Raw genomic sequence first — 22,753 nt, forward strand, 5'->3', positions numbered from 1 at the left:
CGTCCCGTCACAGGGCAGATGCTACACCTCTTTTTGCCCCCAGGCTGTAGAATGACACACACTCACCCTGCTCTGACTAACGCTTGGAAATTGGAATTTTACACCATCTGTATGCCCAAATAGGACTTTGATGTAATGGATATTGTTTATCCGGGACTTCTCTGTTCCATCCAGGAATGATGCTAACATTGATAGCATCGATGCTGAGATTACAGCCAAAAAACAGAGGCTGTTATTTTTAATTTTCATGTAATAATCACCACCCTCGGGTATCTCTGTGTGGAGTTTGCATGTTCTCCCCGTGCATGCGTGGGTTTTCTCCGGGTACTCCGGTTTCATGTGTATCATCTGTTTCATGTGTATGAGCTTCTAAATATGCTTTTTAATATTATTAGAGCCCTCTGGATATGGATTAACACCCCTATAGAGACTACGATTAGCCAATATAGTCAACATAATAAATGAAAATAAGATATATAATAATATAATATGTATATATGGGGTAGTAACACAAAAACAAAAAAATCTTAAAATGTATAAAAGATATGTTAAAAAAAATTTTTTAGGAATACCTGGAATATGAAATGATAAAAAAATTTTCATTACAAAGATATTTCAAGAAAACAACCTGACCGGGTCATTTTTACCCACTTATGGAAGGTTGGGGTAGTAACACAAAAACTACAATTTCTTAAAATATATAAAAGATAAGTTAAAAATGTGAATGGCATGATATCAAAAACACGTTTTTTTTAGGAATACCTGGAATATGAAATGATAAAAAAAAAAATTATTACAAAGATATTTCAAGAAAACAACCTGACCAGGTCATTTTTGACCCACTTATGCATCTAAGGGTTAACTTTGAGATCAACTAAACATCCACTGAGAGAGAAGCAGTAGATGCCGGCTCTCAACTTAGACCTGACAACATCACTAGGAAGACTCGGCTACATGCTTGTTCGCTCTGAGTCTTTTTACCTGAAGACTACGCTGAATTTACCAACTCAATAGGGAGCACAAGTCTTGTTCGGAAAGATTAAAGCCAACACATCAGTTGGCATCCCGGTGAGAGCAGATATTGTAAGTGACTCTTGTATTATGGTTTTTCTTTGCAAATGGAACACTTATCACCAGTGATACATGCTAATGCTACGCTAATTTGTTCCACTATAACAGGATATGCCTACCACGCAGCAACGCTATTCTCTGCCTGCACAAGTACAAGTAAAAAGCAGTTTTTGGTGGCGGCTTTCATGGAGTAAACGCTCTCTCTATGCTGTTGTTGTTGTTCACAGGGCACATATAGACAAACAACCATTCACACTCACATTCATACCTATGGACAATTTGGAGTGGCTAATTAACCTAGCATGTTTTTGGAATGTGGGAGGAAACCGGAGTACCCGGAGAAAACCCACGCATGAGATGGCCGAGGGTGGAATTGAGCTCGGGTCTCCTAGCTGTGAGTCCTGCATGCTAACCACTCGACCACCGTACAGCCTTAAGTGAGGAGTTAAGAATGTTAAAAAACGTATGAGATAAAGTAACAAGAAGACAGACTACCCTAATTATTGGGGTCTTGGGGATCATCAAGATGTTTTCTGGCAAAATGGAGACCAGCCTATGTTTTCTTTGGATGTTGTTGTGGTGGGGTCTTTTGTGACCTCTTGGATGAGTCACCACACTACCACCACCATATTTTACTGTTGCTATGATGGTATGTTGGTACGCTCAATGTAATGGGACACACTATGTACCAGCCTATGTTTTTTTGGATGTTGTTGTGGGGTCTTTTGTGACCTATTGGATGAGGCGTCTCACTACCACCTCCATATTTTACTGTTGCTAAGATGGAATGTTGGTACGCTCAATGTAATGGGACACACTATGTACCAGCCTATGTTTTTTTTGGATGTTGTTGTGGGGTCTTTTGTAACCTCTTGGATGAGTCATCACACTACCACCACCATATTTTACTGTTGCTATTATGGTATTTTGGTACGCCCGATGTAATGGGACACACTATGTACCAGCCTATGTTTTCTTTGGATGTTGTTGTGGGGTCTTTTGTGACCTCTTGGATGAGTCGTCTCACTACCACCACCATATTTTACTGTTGCTATGATGGTATATTGGTACGCTTGAGGTAATAGGACACATTTTGTACCAGCCTGTTTTGTTTGGATGTTGTTGTGGGGTCTTTTGTGACCTCTTGGATGAGTCGTCTCACTACCACCACCATATTTTACTGTTGCTATTATGGTATGTTGGTACGCTCGATGTAATGGGACACACTATGTACCAGCCAATGTTTTCTTTGGATGTTGTTGTGGGGTCTTTTGTGACCTCTTGGATGAGTCGTCTCACTACCACCACCATATTTTACTGTTGCTATTATGGTATGTTGGTACGCTCGATGTAATGGGACACACTATGTACCAGCCTATGTTTTCTTTGGATGTTGTTGTGGGGTCTTTTGTAACCTCTTGGATGAGTCATCACACTACCACCACCGTATTTTACTGTTGCTAAGATGGTATGTTGGTACGCTCGATGTAATGGGACACTATGTACCAGCCTGTGTTTTCTTTGGATGTTGTTGTGGGGTCTTTTGTGACCTCTTGGATGAGTCGTCTCACTACCACCACCATATTTTACTGTTGCTATTATGGTATGTTGGTACGCTCGATGTAATGGGACACACTATGTACCAGCCTATGTTTTTTTGGATGTTGTTGTGGGGTCTTTTGTGACCTCTTGGATGAGTCGTCTCACTACCACCACCATATTTTACTGTTGCTATTATGGTATGTTGGTACGCTCCATGTAATGGGACATACTATGTACCAGCCTATGTTTTCTTTGGATGTTGTTGTGGGGTCTTTTGTGACCTCTTGGATGAGTCATCACACTACCACCACCATATTTTACTGTTGCTATTATGGTATTTTGGTACGCCCGATGTAATGGGACACACTATGTACCAGCCTATGTTTTCTTTGGGTGTTGTTGTGGGGTCTTTTGTGACCTCTTGGATGAGTCATCACACTACCACCACCATATTTTACTGTTGCTAAGATGGTATGCTGGTACGCTCAATGTAATGGGACACACTATGTACCAGCCTATGTTTTCTTTGGGTGTTGTTGTGGGGTCTTTTGTGACCTCTTGGATGAGTCATCACACTACCACCACCATATTTTACTGTTGCTATTATGGTATGTTGGTATGCTCTATGTAATGGGACACACTATGTACCAGCCTATGTTTTTTTGGATGTTGTTGTGGGGTCTTTTGTGACCTATTGGATGAGGCGTCTCACTACCACCACCATATTTTACTGTTGCTAAGATGGAATGTTGGTACGCTCAATGTAATGGGACACACTATGTACCAGCCTATGTTTTTTTTTGGATGTTGTTGTGGGGTCTTTTGTAACCTCTTGGATGAGTCATCACACTACCACCACCATATTTTACTGTTGCTATTATGGTATTTTGGTACGCCCGATGTAATGGGACACACTATGTACCAGCCTATGTTTTCTTTGGATGTTGTTGTGGGGTCTTTTGTGACCTCTTGGATGAGTCATCACACTACCACCACCATATTTTACTGTTGCTATGATGGTATGTTGGTACGCTCAATGTAATGGGACACACTATGTACCAGCCTATGTTTTCTTTGGGTGTTGTTGTGGGGTCTTTTGTGACCTCTTGGATGAGTCATCACACTACCACCACCATATTTTACTGTTGCTATGATGGTATGTTGGTACGCTCCATGTAATGGGACACACACCTTCCAAAAAGTTCAAGTTTTGTCTGGTCAGACCACAGAGTATTTTCCCGAAGGTCTTGGGGATCATTAAGATGTTTTCTGGCAAAATGGAGACCAGCCTATGTTTTCTTTGGGTGTTGTTGTGGGGTCTTTTGTGACCTCTTGGATGAGTCGTCTGCGCTCTTGGAGTCATTTTGGTTGTTCGGCCACTCCTGGAAAGGTTCACCACTGTTCCATTTTTTCACCATTTGTGGAAAATGGCTCTCACTGTGGTTTGCTGGAGTCCCAAAGCTTTAGAAATGGCATTATAAGCTTTTCCCTACTGATAGATCTCAATTAATCTTAGTTAAATGTGTTTTCAGTTGTGTCGTCATTGTCTCATATTTAAAATTGTTTGCTGATCAGAAACATTTAAGTGTGACAAACATGGAAAAAAAAGAAGCAATCGGGAAGGAGGCAAACACTTTTTCTCACCACTGTATGAGGAAGCGGAAAGGTGCATAAAATGGGGAGTAAAGTTATTCCATGCAGCCACCAAGCTGTCAGTTAGGGGTCTGGGTAGAAGTCATGAAGACTCGGCTCAGCTGGTTTATTATGCGCACTCCGAGATTTGTAGGAGTGCCTGGAAAAAGTTCATGCAAGTAAGTGGACCTATAAGTGTCCACATCCCACAGAGTCAGACCTGGCAGAGAACAATTCCTCTCAATAAAAATGATAAATGGAAGAGGGGTTGTCTTTAAGGTCGAGGAGAGCATCTCGGTGCTCCAGCTAAGCTGGCAGGAGACAAATTGTCCTTGTTTTCCCGTTCCTATACCCCAAAGGGATTGGAGAAAAAGTCGACATCGTCCACAGAGGAAAAGGCGCATTATCCGAAGATTAAAAGCCATTTAAAGTCTGGTATCCACGGAATGACCTCCTGGGAAAATGATCTCATTTAAATGTAATCGTCACGCTGATACCAAAGGCTTCTTTGTGCTCCAATCACTTTGGGAGTTGAGGTCAGCCAATCTTTACTGAAATATTCAACCTCTCTCCTCTGTGCTGACTGCCCACCTCGCTTCTTTAGATAATTAATCCCGCCGACACCCACGCTGCAGACACGCACCTTTGAGCGTTCAAGCACTGCACTTGTTTGCAGGCCGGTGCACGGCCATCTCATCATCTGTGTGCCAGAGTGCTAATATATGACAAAAACATAGCATTGAGCCCCAGGTGGCTCCTCTAGCGTGACGCTGGAAGGTGATGCAGAAAAAAAATAAGACCCAGATGCTTGACTTGCAGGCGAGGGCACCGGAGTGTGGCAGTACTGTATGAGGCTCACATTTATGTAATGTCATGTCATGTAATCAGTGGAGACGGCAACCAGCCATGTTGGTCCTCTTACTCCCCCAACAGGAAGAAAGGAGACATAGCCTCGACTGGCACAAAAGCCATCATTTCCATAAATGTCCAGCAAAATATGCATATTATAATACATATAATATATTCATTCATTCATTCATTTTCTACCGCTTTTCCTCACAAGGGTCGCGGGGGTGCTGGAGCCTATCCCAGCTGTCTTCGGGCGAGAGGCGGGGTACACCCTGGACTGGTCACCAGCCAATCACAGGGCTATTATATATATATATATATATATATATATATACATATATATATATATATATATATATATATGTCACTGAATGACATTTATTCAGCTGGGATAGGCTCCTTCATATCCCTAATTAGTACAAGTAATACAAGTAATCCCTAATTAGTATAGTACGGGGAGAACATGCAAACTCCACACAGAGATGGCCGAGGGTGGAATTGAACTCGGGTCTCCTAGGTGTGAAGCCTACATGCTAACCACTCTTCCACTGTGCAGCCTTAAGTGAGGAGTTCATTCATTCATTCATTTTCTACTGCTATTTCCTCACGAGGGTCGTGGGGGTGCTGGAGCCTATCCCAGCTGTCTTCAGGTGAGAGGCGGGGTACACCCTGGACTGGTGGCCAGCCAATCACAGGGCTATAATATGTTATATATATATATATATATATATGTCACTGAATGACAATTTTTCAGCTGGGATAGGCTCCTGCATATCCCTAATGAGTACAAGCAGTATAGAAAATGGATGGATGGACATTTCGCTGTTATTCTTTATTCATGTTTATTTTATTTTAAATGTGCCAAATGAGCTTTTCTGTAAAAAATGACTTAAATATTAATTTAATAAAAAATGTAAACAAATGTATATAATTGAACTATTATTATTATTATTATTGTTATTATTATTATGTTACTCCAGCACCCCCACGACCATCGTGAGGAAAAAGCGGTAGAAAATGAATGAATGAATGTATATACACATATATATATATACACGTATATATATATATATATATATATATATATATATATATATATATATATATATATATATATATTATATGCATATATAACATATGACTATGTTGTGATGCAAAAGTGACCTTTTGACCTTGTAATGGAATTCTAACACTAATGGGGGTGAAGTCATTCATTCATTCATTTTCAACCGCTTATCCTCACGAGGGTCGCGGGGGTGCTGGAGCCTATCCCAGCTGTCTTGGGGCGAGAGGCGGGGTACACCCTGGACTGGTGTCCAGTTAACCACAGGGCACATATACGTAGACAAACAACCATTCACACTCACATTGTGGCTCGTGGCTCTCACTGTGGTTTGCTGGAGTCCCAAAGCTTTAGAAATCAAAGCTCTCAATTAATGGCAGTTAAGTTGGAGGGGGAGCGACCACTTTTTGGCATGTTGCTTTTTCACAATGTGGCCATCGGTGGGAAAGGTTCGGACACACCTTTGCTATAAAATGAATGGAAAGCAGAGTATTGAGAGGAAGCGATTGAGGGTGTAATCCCACTGTAAGGGCTTGGAGGCAGCAGGCAAGCACATCTGACACATTTCAGACACAACATAAGGGGTTTTATTCCCTGGAGGAACCGATTGGGTGGAGGAAGAACCATACAACCGCTTCCTGATAGCCGCCATTCATGAAGTCACTGAATGCAGCGACAAAGACGGCGCCGAGATATTCGGTCTGCGAGGAGACGAGACGCTGACTGCTGACAATCAGCCCAAAGAGTCGAGGAGCAGATTGGAGGCAAGGGAAGATGGAGATGAAGATGAAGCTAATGGAAGGAAGAGAAGGGCAAAGATGGAGAAAAGGCTAAAAGTGAGGTATCAATGGAAGGTCTTGAAAGGATTGATTCCAAAGGAGGCGCTGATGCAGGAGAAAGAAGGATAACGATGCTGAGATGGGGTGCCAGACGCCAAAATGGATAAGAATACAAAGAAGACAATGGAAAATATTGATAGTGTATCATATATTTTGAGCATCAATGGTGTCCTATGCTCACGGAATGACAATTTTTCAGCTGGGATAGGCTCCTGCATATCCCTAATGAGTACAAGCAGTATAGAAAATGGATGGATGGACATTTCTCTGTTATTCTTTATTCATGTTTATTTTATTTTAAATGTGCCAAATTACTTGAATATTAATTTAATTAAAAATGTAAGTAAAAATTATTATTATTGATTCGCGCATTATTAACCCACACATGCACGGGGAGAACATGCAAACTACACACAGCGATGACCGAGGGTGGAAATTAATTTTTGAATGAAATTTTTATTTGCTTTATTTTTTATGCTCTTATTTTATTTTATTTTCATTTATTATATATATATTTATTTTTATGTTTATTTTATTATTTTATGTAATTATTATTATGCAATTATGCAATTATGCAATTATGTAATGTAATGTAATTATTAAATTATTAAATTATTAAATTATTAAATTATTAAATTATTAAATTATTAAATTATTAAATTATTAAATTATTAAATTATTAAATTATTAAATTATTAAATTATTAAATTATTAAATTATTAAATTATTAAATTATTAAATTATTATTTAACTTAAATACAATTTCTTGGGTTTATTAAAAGACTGTGATACATTCTAGTTTACATTTTGACACAATTGCTGTATCATGGACCTCCCAAAGTTTGTAAAAAAAAAACTAAAAAATACACGTACAATTTGGAAAGAATGTGTTACGCAAAAACACAAAATCTCAAAATCACAAAATGCATTTTTTGTGTGTACTCTTTGGCTTCTTATAATAAACAAATGAACAATTCCAATACAAATATATTTTCTGTATTTTTAGGACAAAAGTGTATTTTTGTTTTGAATTCTTTCATTTTTTCACTTATTTATATAAATTTAACAACAAAACAATCATATTTTATTATGAATATTACCATTATTATGACTTAGCTATTTAATTTATATAAGAGTTCATGGATTCACTTTTTATTTGTAAGAAATCATTCTTATGCATTCTAGATATTTTTATTTTATTATATTTCCCAAATAATAATTATTCGATCATGATCCTCCAATTTTATTTTTTTTGAAATCAGACAATTTGTAAAAAAATACAAAATTTAAAATTAAAAGATTTAAAAAAAAACTTGGACAATTTAAATCCCCATATTCTTTTCTTCTGCATTTTTTTTTTGTTATTTTACCACAGAATGGTACAAGAAAAGGCAAAGAGGCAAATTGTGATGACAACCATAGAATTTGAAAAGGAGCTGATTGTGACTTAGGAACGTGGCCAACTGGCTACTAAGTACAAGATGGATGAAGAACCCTGATAATAAAAGGAGAACAGATCAGCTGTGTCGAGTGTGATACGTTATGTGTGTGTTCTCACAAAGGAAATACGCAAGGTGAGCGACAGATGTGATCGTTACCCGCCGTCGCTATGGTGACGGCCACACACTTGCCAATCAGATCCATTCGGCTTCAGCCTCACTGATACAATTAAGACAGCGGCGAGTCGTGATTAATGGAAGCCGGACTCTTGGTTCAACGCCCCCGGAACGGGAGCAGCACGGGTCTCTTATCGGGATCCCAGTGTGCTCGGCTCCCTTGAGCAACAATAGCGCTCTGAAAGGAGACGAGCGGTGGCGGTGCACTATCACTTTGGAGAGGACTTTATCACGCAGTGCAGGGCTCACATCGCACGCCACGATGTACTCGTACCCGCACACGCGTGCACATGCTGTACTAACAATGGGCTTTTTTTGCATGTTTGTCACAATGATTGGTTCAGATCATCAAACAAATATTAGTCAATGATAACTGAACACTTATTGCAGTTTTTTATGTTTTTTATTATTAAGGGATAAAAAATCAATTTAAAAAATTTATTTAAAAAATATTATTATTATTAAAAAATTAAATTAAATGTAATTAAACATTACTAAAAAATATGATGGTATGTTGGTACGCTCGATGTAATGGGACACACTATGTACCAGCCTATGTTTTCTTTGGATGTTGTTGTGGGGTCTTTTGTGACCGCTTTGGCTAGTCATCGCTGCACTCTTGGGGTCATTTTGGTTGGCCGGCCACTCCCGGGAAGGTTCACCACTGTTCCATGTTTTCACTATTTGTGGATAATGGCTCTCACTGTGGTTGGCTGGAGTCCCAAAGATTTAGAAATGGCTTTAGAACCATTTCCAAAGTGATAGATCCCAATTAATCTCAGTTATGTTGTGTTTTAACAGGAAACTCAATCCCTTTTTCACATGGGCCCATTTTGGTTTGGATTGTTTTCGCCCATAACCCTTAGATGCACGAGTGACTGGACCCTCCACTCTTCCATAAGGGGGTCAAAAATCACCCATACTAGAATCAATGCCTTTTTATGACAATGTTGCCATTTTGGTTAGGAATAATCACTTGTATGATATTTAGTATTATATTTAGGACCACACAAGAATGATTTCATGTTAGAAACATCTTCATTTTTCACTTTTTTACATCTTTGAAAAAGAAAATGACCCCGTACAACAATAGAAAATGGGAGGATCCATTGTGTGTTGCATAAAGGGAAGTTCAAAATGTCAATGGCATGATATCAAAAATATGTTTTTGGAGGAATACCTGGAATATGAAATGATAACAATTTTTCATTACAAAGATATTTGAAGAAAACAACCTGACCGGGTCATTTTTGACCCACTTATGGAAGGTTGGGGTAGTAACACAAAAACTACAATTTCTTAAAATGTATAAAAGATAAGTTAAAAATGTGAATGGCATGATATCAAAAATATGTTTTTTGAGGAATACCAGGAATATGAAATGAACAAAAATTTTCATTATGAAGATATTTCAAGAAAACAACCTGACCGGGTCATTTTTGACCCACTTATGGAAGGTTGGGGTAGTAACACAAAAACAAAAAATTCTTAAAATGTATAAAAAATAAGTTAAACATGTGAATGGCATGATATCAAAAATATGATGTTTGAGGAATACCTGGAATATGAAATGATAAAAAATTTTCATTAAGAAGATATTTCAAGAAAACTACCTGACCGGGTCATTTTTGACCCACTTATGCATCTAAGGGTTAATAAATTTCATTTAAAACATGCAAAAAAATAGAACTCAGGGAGGGGGTAAACACCTTTTCACACCACTGTATCGGTAAATGCTCAATCTGGATCACATCTGGATTAAACTCAGTTCAGCATTGACTCTTTTGCCCACAATTCACATAACAAATATTCTTCCAAACTGTATATTGCATGTATTCCGATATCTGACACATTTTCTGCCAATTACTCAATCTGGATTAAATCTAGAATAAACTCAATTCAGCATTGTCACTTTTGACCAACGACACATGTAGCAAATCTTTTTCAAATTGCATATAATATAAATGGCAGAAGTATAAACATGTAACTGGATTAAATTTGGATCGACTGGATCAATGTGGATTAAATTCAATTTGGCATTACAGCTTCTGATCCACCATTCACATTATTTCTTCGAATCGGATATGGATGGGATATAAACAGCTGCTTGCATTAAACAGGATTATCATGTGAATTGCCGCCAATCTGGATCAGATCTGGAATAAAATCAATTAGGCGTTGTAGCTTTTCATTGATTACACGCATTCACACACACAGTCTGGATTAGATACGGATTCAAATCAGTCTGACATTACAGCGTTACCTCTTCCTGGTCCAACATGTGGAGCGGTTTTCCGGGGCTCACGCGGAGACGGGCGTTCCAGTGGTCGTGGGGCGGGCGTTCGTTGGAGGGGTGGTCGTAGATGGAGTGCTCGTGTGAAGGGCGGCTGTAGGCGGGGCGGTCGTACGGCGGGCGGTCGTAGGCGGGAGGGTGGAAGGGGTGCACGTGGGAGCGGTGATGGTGGTGATGGTGGTAGGAGGGGGGGGCGGCACACCTTGCATCTGGGAGGGGAAGGTGGGAGAGGGAAAACAAGGCGAGTTAGGAAGGCGGTGATGTTCTGACAGTCGTTATATGACGTATACACATGTGTGTGTTTATATATATATACTATATACTTTATACAGTAATAATCCAGTGTACTGGCTGAAAAAAAATCCCATTCAGAGATAACCTCCTCGTCTGCAGGGGCGCACAAATAATCGACAACATTAACCCCATTCCAGGAAAGACGTGAAGGAAATTAAAATGATACCCCGGGGGGTTTATTGCTCAAGATGATTACAGAAATTGATCACCTTCAACTGAACAACCCCCTCCCTACCTCCCTTCCTCCATCCATCCCTCCATCCCTCCATCCCTCCTGCCCCCCAACCGCAAGCTCTGTGACTTTGTCTGGCGTGACAAAAGACTTTGGTGAAAAAGTCCATTCATCCATACATTTTCTATGGCGATTATCCACACTGTTGCAGGGGTTTGCTGGAGCCTATCCCAGCCGACTAAATGCTGTTATAGCCCAAGCTGGCCCTTTAAGAAGAACTGTATTGTAGAATGATTTCATGTTTTCACTTTTTGACATCTTTGAAAAAGAAAATGACCCCGTACAACAATAGAAAATGGGAGGATCCATTGTGTGTTGCATAAAGGGAAGTTAAAAATGTGAACGGCATGATATAAAAAATACAATTTTTGAGGAATACCTGGAATATGAAATGGTAACAATTTTTCATGACAAAGATATTTCAAGAAAACAACCTGACCGGGTCATTTTTGACCCACTTATGGAAGGTTGGGGTAGTAACACAAAAACTACAATTTATTAAAATGTATAAAAGATAAGTGAAAAATGTGAATGGCATGATATCGAAAATATGATTTTTTAGGAATACCTGGAATATGAAATGATGAAAAATTTTCATTACAAAGATATTTCAAGAAAACAACCTGACCGGGTCATTTTTGACCCACTTATGGAAGGTTGGGGTAGTAACACAAAAACTACCATTTCTTAAAGTTTATAAAAGTTAAGTTAAAAATGTGAATGGCATGATATTAAAACATGTTTTTTTAGGAATACCTGGAATATGAAATGATGAAAAATTTTCATTAGGAAGATATTTCAAGAAAACAACCTGACCGGGTCATTTTTGACCCACTTATGGAAGGTTGGGGTAGTAACACAAAAACTAAAAATTCTTAAAATGTATTAATGGTAAGTTAAAAATGTGAATGGCATGATATCAAAAACATGATTTTTGAGGAATACCTGGAATATGAAATGATAAAAAAATTTATTAAGAAGATATTTCAAGAAAACAACCTGACCGGGTCATTTTTGACCCACTTATGGAAGGTTGGGGTAGTAACACAAAAACTACCATTTCTTAAAGTTTATAAAAGATAAGTTAAAAATGTGAACGTCATGATATCAAAAACATGTTTTTTGAGGAATACCTGAAATATGAAATTATAAAAAAAATTTCATTACGAAGATATTTCAAGAAAACAACCTGACCGGGTCATTTTTGACCCACTTATGGAAGGTTGGGGTAGTAACACAACAACTAAAATTTCTTAAAATGTATAAAAGATACGTTAAAAATGTGAATGGCATGATATCATATATTTGAGGAATACCTGGAATATGAAATGATAATAAATTTTCATGAAAGATATTTCAAGAAAACAACCTGACCGGGTCATTTTTGACCCACTTATGGAAGGTTGGGGTAGTAACACAAAAACTACAATTTCTTAAAATGTATAAAAGATACGTTAAAAATGTGAATGGCATGATATCATATATTTGAGGAATACCTGGAATATGAAATGATAATAAATTTTCATGAAAGATATTTGAAGAAAACAACCTGACCGGGTCATTTTTGACCCACTTATGCATCTAAGGGTTAAATATGCTCGTATGCGTCACTGCTGATTTGTTGAATTTCACTGACAGCTTTGAGTTGAGTCCATATATTGAGATAAATAAATAGATATTATCAATTTGGGTGGTGGGTGCAAAACAATTTCCAGTGGGGGCATGACAGACAGAATTTGAGAACCACTGTTATAGCATAAAGTACACATTAAATGAATTCTGCATGCTCGTAATGATAAAAACTATATGTAGAAATGCATACAAGACAATCTTTTCCAACAAATCCACAGGGCAAAAGACGCTTGCTGACCCGTGGCTTACATTTGCGCTCACGTCCAAGGCCCCATTTCGCCCCCCGAAAGCGAGCCACATTGAGTCGTCCATTAGTGCGCCGCAGCGTCACCTCTCCTGGCTGCCGTAGTGGGACAGTAATCGACACAAACGCTCTAATTTAAGCAAAACAAGAGCGCAGTTGATCTTTTCTTTTCCTTTTTGAATTATGGATAAAGACGATGAAATATAAATGAGCTCCCCCGCCCCCCCGACGGGCTCGGCTAATTAATATGGAGGATTGAAGGAAGCGATGAAGATTTGGCGTCTTGCGAAAGGTTAATCCAAGCTCGCTCTGCGTACCGAGCGGTCATCCTGGCCGAGAAAGGAATGCGATGGCGCTCATGAATATGTGCCTCTCATTTGGCGGCATTAAAACTTGATGAGCGTCTCGCTGGCTAAGGCAGACTATTTAATAAATGTGAGCAGCAGGAAGAGAATAAAGTATTCTAGGGGAAAAAAACACTGAAGTACTTGATTGATTACATTGCTAGGGAATGATTGTCTAAAGCGGTGACAGAAAATGCTGACAAGGGGGTCCTGAAGAACCTCAAGGCCTTTCAGACTTCAATTCATGTTTTTAATACAACTTACTCAATTATTAATCACAGACAGGAAGCACAAGGACACACTGGGATGGACCTAGAATTAAAATGGATAAAAACATTACGCAAATGTGACTTTTTCATCATGCTACAAGAGTAATGTGTCCCGACAGCAGAGGGTGTCCAAAATGCGGCCCTACAGACATTTTGCAACCTGCTGCTGTTCTCTTAGTGGCCTGCGACACTTGGTAATGGTAATGGTAATGGTAATGGTAATGGTTTTATTTCATTTGAACATGCATCAGATTCCAATTGAGTGCATCCCATAATCAGTTCCCAGTTCCACATGTCCAAAAGGAGTAGGAAGAAGCAAAGCTTATTAAATCCTACCCCTCCATCTGGTACTTTTACAATCACTAACTCTTACATTTGTTCACTTCCTGCTTTCCTAATATAGTTTAAGGTTTATTTTTGATAAAATTTAAAATTTAAAATTTAAAATTTAAAATTTAAAATTTAAAATTTAAAATTTAAAATTTAAAATTTAAAATTTAAAATTTAAAATTTAAAATTTAAAAATTTTTTGTCACATAGCGAATTACGAGGTGATATGAGCAGCAAAGTGAATGAATGAATGGTCTCAACGTCTTCTGTATCCTGATTGGCTGTCGGCCTTTGTCAATCAATGGTCACGGCTACCAAACCAGCTAACTCAGCGAGCTGCTTGCTAACCGCCAATTAAATGTGTTTACATGTGAGAAAATGTTAATGTCTGTTTGAGAAAAGTGTCTGGTGAGGAATTTTAAAGCCTTAAAAATACATCATAATTGTATCAAAACTATACTTAGCATGCTACCCGCTTGCCGTATGACGCGATGCTATGTCCGTGCAATGTTACGCGTCTGGCGTGAAGTCGAGGTAACACACTATTGTGGGACACTTAACGCTTAAAGGGGCTGAAAAATAGTCTATAATATACACCAGGCTCGCGGGGGGGTGTTGGAGCCTATCCCAGCTGTCTTGGGGCGAGAGGCGGGGTACGCCCTGGAGACTGGTGGCCAGCCAATCACAGGGCACATATAGACAAACAACCATTCACACTCACATTGTGGCTCGTGGCTCTCACTGTGGTTTGCTGGAGTCCCAAAGCTTTAGAAATGGTCTTATATAACATTCAATCACAGGGCTCATATATATATATACGTATTATATATATACATATATATATACAAACAACCATTCACACTCACATTCATACCTATGGACAATATGGAGTCGCTAATTAACCTAGCATGTTTTTGGAATGTGGGAGGAAACCGGAATACCCGGAGAAAACCCACGCATGCACGGAAAGAGCGTGCAAACTCCACACAGACAGGGTGGAATTGAACTCGGGTCTCCTAGCTGCGAGGCCTGTGTGCTAACCACTTTCCACCGTGCAGCCCATGGGACTTTTAATGGAAGTAAATACATTTTAATTTTTTTTCCACAGTCAAACTTCCAAAGTTGGTACACTCCAATACTGCGGGATCAGACATCTATTCCATGCTTATCCCATCCCAGACTTATCCCATGATCACACGCTCTCTCTTCGCCTCTTGTATCCAAACTTTGCACAACGCTAAGATCTTCCGCTTGGGAATGGCAGGAGCGTGACTCATCCACGAGTCCAATCTTTTCATTCCCCATTCCAGACTCTCCCGCCATCCCCGAGGCTGCCCATTAAGGGCCTGTGAAATGCACCGGACACAATTTCGATGAGCAAGGACGCGTTCCTCGCTCCGTCCGTCGCTACGTGGAAGGTACACAGCTACAGTGGACGCTTTGACGCCAGCAGAAACGCTGAGGTGCCTTTTTTTTTTTTCTTCCTCCACTCTGATCTGCAGCTTTCCATCTCCCTGCTCTGTGGGCTCCTTTCAGTTTTCTGCTGTCCTTAGCACTTTAAAAAGAAGAGCGCCAATCGGATGACGGATCAGCCTTCGTCAACGCTGTCGTTACGAGCGCCGGACAGGCCTAATGTTGATTTATACACATCGCTGAGCTCCAAAACACGGCTAAAAATAAAGCCTGCAATATCCACAGGCCGCCCGGGGCAGATAATGTACCCCCGGCAGCGTGGCCAGGACAACATCTCACTTTCTAGGCAAGCGGCAAAGAAACGCCGCGCACGTCATCATCACATGACCTCACGTGCACCTCACTCTTCTTTCCAGGGAAGCAAGGACATGATTGACGAAACTGCGACCACATGACAACGTGCACCATGACACCACAACGGCGTCCAAAGTTCCTGTACTGTGACCACTCATGATACTTTAAATCAGGGGTCTCAAACTCAATTTACTTGGGGGCCACTGGAGCTAGGGTCTGGGTGAGACTGGGTGACAGGTTTTCCCCAAAAAAACCCAAAAAAAACGCATTTATTAAAAACAAAAAAATAAAAAAAAAAACTTTGCTTTGGTTCCAATTTTCTACAATAAAAGCTCTGATAAAACATTCCACTGTTCTCAAATATCTTACTTTTTATTTTTCTACACAAAATAAGATGAAAAATAAATAAACAAATCAAGAATAAAGAAAATCAATCAATCAGTAATAAATAAATATAATAATAATAATAAAAAGTTAAGAAAGCACATATAGTTGGTGGGTAGACAAATGATTTTTTTCATATTAAAATGAACAAAGCATTATTAGAGCCCTGTAGACATGACAAAACACGACTATAGTCACATTTATACTCTTTTTATTTACAACATATTGCGCAACTGCAGGGTCTTGAGACACATGCTAACTCGCAAACTAGAGAGCTAGCCACCTAAACGGTAGCCTTCAAGTTATTTCCTTTCAACTTAAATAGCCAAAAACTTACCACTTCCACACGGATAGGGAGGATAACTATTAACAGTTATTTAACCTTTAACATGAACATGAATCAAACGTAATCATTTTTTCTGGGTACATGATACCATACAGCATCCATATCAAACTTAAACATTAAACTTTCATATCAAGGCGGGGGCCTCAAACTAGTGTCCTGCGGGCCACATTTGGCCCGCGGGCTGCGTGTTTGAGACCCCTACTTTAACTGCTTCGCATGGTCCCCCCTCCCACTATTTATTGTATGCTCTTATTTATTATTTTATTATTATTATTATTATTTTATTTATTATTATGATCTTATTTACCACTTCCACACGGACACCCAAGGTCGCTGTACAGAAGATAAAAACACCAACATAAAATAATAAGATAAGATTAATTAATAAGATAAAAGACAACAATAAATAAGAGCATACAATAAATAGTGGGAGGGGGGGACCATGTGAAGCAGTTAAAGCAGGGGTCTCAAACACGCGGTCCGCGGGCCAAATGTGGCCCGCAGGACACTAGTTTGAGGCCCCCGCCTTGATATGAAAGTTTAATGTTTAAGTTTGATATGGATGCTGTATGGTATCATGTACCCAGAAAAAATGATTACGTTTGATTCATGTTCATGTTAAAGGTTAAATAACTGTTAATAGTTATCCTCCCTATCCGTGTGGAAGTGGTAAGTTTTTGGCTATTTAAGTTGAAAGGAAATAACTTGAAGGCTACCGTTTAGGTGGCTAGCTCTCTAGTTTGCGAGTTAGCATGTGTCTCAAGACCCTGCAGTTGCGCAATATGTTGTAAATAAAAAGAGTATAAATGTGACTATAGTCGTGTTTTGTCATGTCTACAGGGCTCTAATAATGCTTTGTTCATTTTAATATGAAAAAAATCATTTGTCTACCCACCAACTATATGTGCTTTCTTAACTTTTTATTATTATTATTATATTTATTTATTACTGATTGATTGATTTTCTTTATTCTTGATTTGTTTATTTATTTTTCATCTTATTTTGTGTAGAAAAATAAAAAGTAAGATATTTGAGAACAGTGGAATGTTTTAGCAGAGCTTTTTGTTTATTCATTTTTCTGCTTTTAATAAATGCGTTTTTTGTATTTTTTTTGAAAACCTGATGCGGCCCAGTCTCAGCTCAGACCCGAGCTCCAGTGGCCCCCAAGTAAATTGAGTTTGAGACCCCTGAGTTAAAGAGAATAGGAAAGTTTGAACAGATGAGTTTTGAGTTTGGATTTGAAGATGGGAAGAAGGGTGGCAGAGTTCCGGAGGTCTGGTGGAGTTCCAGAATTGGGGAGCAGAGCGGAAGACGATTAATGGAGCGCAGATGGAAGTAAGATGACCTGGTGACGATTTGGTGCCAATGAGTCAGAATTTGGTTTTATTACTGTTAAGTTTCAGAAAGTTGGAGTTGAACCATGATTTTATTTCAGAGAAACAGGAGGTGAGGGGGGGGGGGGAGTTATGAGTGGGTGTCATCCGCAAAGCAGTGGAAGTGAATGTTAAATTTGCGGAAGATATGGCCGAGGGGGAGAAGGTAGGTTATGAAAAGAAGGGGCCCCAGGATAGAGCCCTGGGGCACACCTGTGGTGACTGGGGAGGGGTCGGAGGAGAAAGACTTAAGCTGTATGAACTGAGTTGGGTCAGTGAGATAGGAATGGAACCAGTGGAGGGGGGCGGGGGGGTGACGCCAATGTCATTAGGCGCTTTGACAGGCTGTCATTCAGCAAGACGGTGAAAAATATGCGCTGTCAGCACCGACCCAAGTGTCAGAGTCCGACGAGTCCAGTTTCCAACGCCTCTTGCTGAACCAGCATCATCTTGAGCTAAATCCCTGACTGACATGCGCTTGGGATCAGCGTGAGTGTTGAACATAAATCAGGCTTCAGAAGGTAGAAAGTCTGCACTTGAAAACCCGGGTGTGTCTGCGGGAGGGCGGATAGGTTTGTTCCATCCGTAGCAATGATGTTGTTGCCGAGATTGAACTGGTATTATCCGTCTCCTGCAATTCCAGATACTCCCAGTCTGGCCACCTGAGTTCCAAGTGCCAAGTGTTCAGAGATAGCAACCTGCAACCCAGCAACTACGACATGTGACTGCGGCATTTTTCCTTATTAACACAACCTTCTCGCGTCTAAATACCATCTCTCTCATCCTACAACGTGAATGGAGTAGAATTCTGTGTGGCTTCTCACCAGATTATCCAACATCGCATCCAGAAACATGTTAAACATGTTAAACAAAGTTAAAAGAACAAAAAAAATAAAAAATACAATCTATCCCTTTAACCCTTAGATGCATAAGTGGGTCAAAAAAAAATTCATATTCCAGTTATTCCTCAAAAAATATGTTTTTGATATCATGCCATTAACATTTTTAACTTATCTTTTATACATTTTAAGATTTTTTTGTTTTTGTGTTACTACCCCAACCTTCCATAAGTGGGTCAAAAATGACCCGGTCAGGTTGTTTTCTTGAAATATCTTCGTAATCAAAATTTTTCATCATTTCATATTCCAGGTATTCCTAAAAAAAACATGTTTTTAATATCATGCCATTCACATTTTTAAGTTACCTTTTAAAAATTTTAAGAAATTGTAGTTTTTGTGTTACTACCCCAACCTTCCATAAGTGGGTCAAAAATGACCCGGTCAGGTTGTTTTCTTCAAATATCTTCATAATGAAAAATTGTTATCATTTCATATTTCAGGTATTCCTAAAAAAACATATTTTTGATATCATGCCATTCACATTTTTAACTTACCTTTTATATATTTTAAGATTTTTTTGTTTTTGTGTTACTACCCCAACCTTCCATAAGTGGGTCAAAAATGACCCGGTCAGGTTGTTTTCTTGAAATATCTTCCTAATGAAAAATTGTTATCATTTCATATTCCAGGTATTCCTCAAAAATCCTATTTTTGATATCATGCCATTGACATTTTTAACTTCCCTTTATGCAACACACAATGGATCCTCCCATTTTCTATTGTTGTACGGGGTCATTTTCTTTTTCAAAGATGTAAAAAAGTGAAAAATGAAGATGTTTCTAACATGAAATCATTCTTGTGTGGTCCTAAATATAATACTAAATATCATACAAGTGATTATTCCTAACCAAAATGGCAACATTGTCATAAAAAGGCATTGATTCTAGTATGGGTGATTTTTGACCCCCTTATGGAAGAGTGTAGGGTCCAGTCACTCGTGCATCTAAGGGTTAATAGAGAACTGCACTCTTTTGGGAATTTTGACCATCAAAATTATTTTTTTTCCCTTTTCTGTGCATTCTAGCGCAAGAAAGTTCATATCCGCTAGCTAACAATGGACGTCATGGGAAATACCTATTTTGATGCTATAGTCCACACAAAAAAAACGGCAACAGTGTTCCATTTACATAACTGACAGCTACAGCTATATTATTATTGTAGCAGCTAACATGAAAAACTATTTTTTATTTATATTTGGCAGACTATCACAAAGCGACAGAAGAGTGGATACCTAGCTCTCATTTTCGCTACAAAGACTCAACAATTAGCGACTCCAAATTGTCCATAGGTATGAATGTGAGTGTGAATGGTTGTTTGTCTATATGTGCCCTGGGATTGGCTGGCCACCAGTCCAGGGTGGACCCCGCCTCTTGGCATAGGAAATTCATTCATTCATTTTCTACCGCTTATCCTTACGAGGGTCGCGGGGGTGCTGGAGCCTATCCCAGCTGTCTTCAGGGCGAGAGGCGAGGTCCACCCTGGACTGGTGGCCAGCCAATCCCAGGGCACATATAGACAAACAACAGAGACAACAGGGGAGAACATGCAAACTCCACACAGAGATGGCCAAGCGGGGAATCGAACTCGGGTCTCCTAGCCGTGTGGCCTGTGCGCTAACCAATGCCATGTTTGTTAATGTAGAGCCCTGTAAATCCTTCCAGCACAAAGACGTACAAAGTTAATCTTTCAAAAAAAAAAAAAAAAAACATAAGTGCCCGTGGAGTTTTTTTTGATATGACAAAGGATTGAACTCGGGTCACCTAGCTGTGAGGTCTGCGCGCTAACCACTCGACCGCCGTGCAGCCCATAAAATACATATGTTATTTCAAAATACTTGTATAATTCATACTAATGATAATTAACTAATGATAAAATATGGCAGCCAGTGGTGTTCCTCTTTTCATTTGGTTTACAAATGTTGCAAAAAGAGACCAGGGTTCAATCCCACCCTCGGGCATCTCTGTGTGGAGTTTGCATGTTCTCCCCGTGCATGCGTGGGTTTTCTCCGGGTACTCCGGTTTCCTCCCACATTCCAAAAACATGCTAGGTTAATTAGCCACTCCAAATTGTCCATAGGTATGAATGTGAGTGTGAATGGTTGTTTGTCTATATGTGCCCTGTGATTGGCTGGCCACCAGTCTAGGGTGGACCCCGCCTTACGCCCGAAGACAGCTGGGATAGGCTCCAGCACCCCCCGCGACCCTCGTGAGGAAAAGCGGTAGAAAATGAATGAATGAATGTTGCAAAAAGTCTCTTTCAGGAAGCTGAGGGGATTCTGAAAATGCAGACTTACGTTGCCATCTGCTGGACACCGTCGTAACGACAAGCCATTCCACTGCGTCATTATACTGTTTAATGTGTGAGTGCCAAATCGAAATACAACAAATTAAAAAAAAAAGATAAAAATCATTCCTAAATCCCTCCTCTATCATCGCCTATTGTCAAGACTCTGGTAAACTCTGGCGATTGACAACGCTTAGTTGTCAATCAGGACCAAAAAGTGCACATATGAAAGATTATATAAGGACTGGATAAGCCCAGGGTTCACACATGTGTGCGTGTGCATGTGTGTGTGCGTGCGTGCATGTGTGATATCCTCACCTATCAGATCACTCCCCCAGCCCTCGCGCGGTGCCTGCGGTGCCTGCGAGGCCTCCCCATTGCTCACCCACAGCGTCCACACGGCGTCACTGTTGCTGCGCCGCGAGCGCCTCCGATCCGCCCCCAACTCCGCCACACAGGAAACAAGGTTACTGCCCGAGAGATGTCACTTCCGATACACCCACTCCCGCTTGCTTGCTCGCGCTCGCTCCCTCACGCCCCCAGCCTATTGCCATGACAACCGAGAAAAGAATAGCATATAAGGGAGCGTTAAAGAGACAGAGGGATCAGAACGACTGGGGGGGGGGGCTGGAGGGACATGGGAGGGAATATTAGGGATAGCGAGGAGGAGGAAGGGAAAATGGACAGAAGGAGAGAGGTGAATGAGGGGTGGGTGGGATGCACAGGGAAAGGGGGAGAAGCTGTGGGGGGGTAGGACCAAGAGAGAGGATGGATGCTGCGAAGGGGAAGACAAGTGATGAGAGAGTGGGAAAAAAGGGAAGGAAGGAAGGAAGGAAGGAAGGAGCGAGGGCGGGAGGGAGGGAGGACACTTTTTTGGGAATAGGGAGCCCATGTCTTGTTCCCATAGCAACACAGCCATCCATGAAATACTGACTTGTACCTCGCTCGCTCTCTACGCTTGCCTCTCCATCCCACTCTCTCTCTCTCGCTGCATTCCTTACGATACACACACACACACACACACACACACACACACATATATATGCATGCATATTGATAATATAAGTTGGCACTGAGGGCGTATGCAGTAATCCAAGTGTTTCAAAATGCACAAAATCTACATCCCATATGGCATTTCATCTGTTTCAGTCCCTAGTAAGTCACATGATCCGTCATCCCAACCTGTGGCACACCTGGTTTCACCATATATATATATATCACTATATTGACACTTACTATGGTACACATTATGGCATTGGATGCTCATATCACAGAGTACTTCGCTACGAGGTACATTATTAACCCTTAGATGCACCAGTGACTGGACCCTACACTCTTCCATAAGGGGGTCAAAAATCACCCATACTAGAATCAATGCCTTTTTATGACAATGTTGCCATTTTGGTTAGGAATAATCACTTGTATGATATTTAGTATTATATTTAGGACCA

The 22,753-nt window shown here is 40.0% G+C and overlaps 1 protein-coding gene across 4 annotated transcripts in view; it reads right to left on the minus strand.

Annotated features, from left to right (window-relative positions):
- syngap1b (synaptic Ras GTPase activating protein 1b) overlaps positions 1-22,753 on the minus strand; it is a 180,510-nt gene that overhangs the window by 124,076 nt on the left and 33,681 nt on the right. For all 4 annotated transcript variants that reach the window (XM_058053245.1, XM_058053243.1, XM_058053244.1 and 1 more), the window contains exon 3: positions 10,876-11,114. In XM_058053245.1, the coding sequence (XP_057909228.1) occupies positions 10,876-11,114 (239 nt within the window). The remainder of the gene's footprint in view (positions 1-10,875; positions 11,115-22,753) is intronic.

This window comes from Doryrhamphus excisus, chromosome 17 (assembly GCF_030265055.1).
Source record: "Doryrhamphus excisus isolate RoL2022-K1 chromosome 17, RoL_Dexc_1.0, whole genome shotgun sequence".
In the NCBI taxonomy this organism is placed as follows: domain Eukaryota; kingdom Metazoa; phylum Chordata; class Actinopteri; order Syngnathiformes; family Syngnathidae; genus Doryrhamphus; species Doryrhamphus excisus.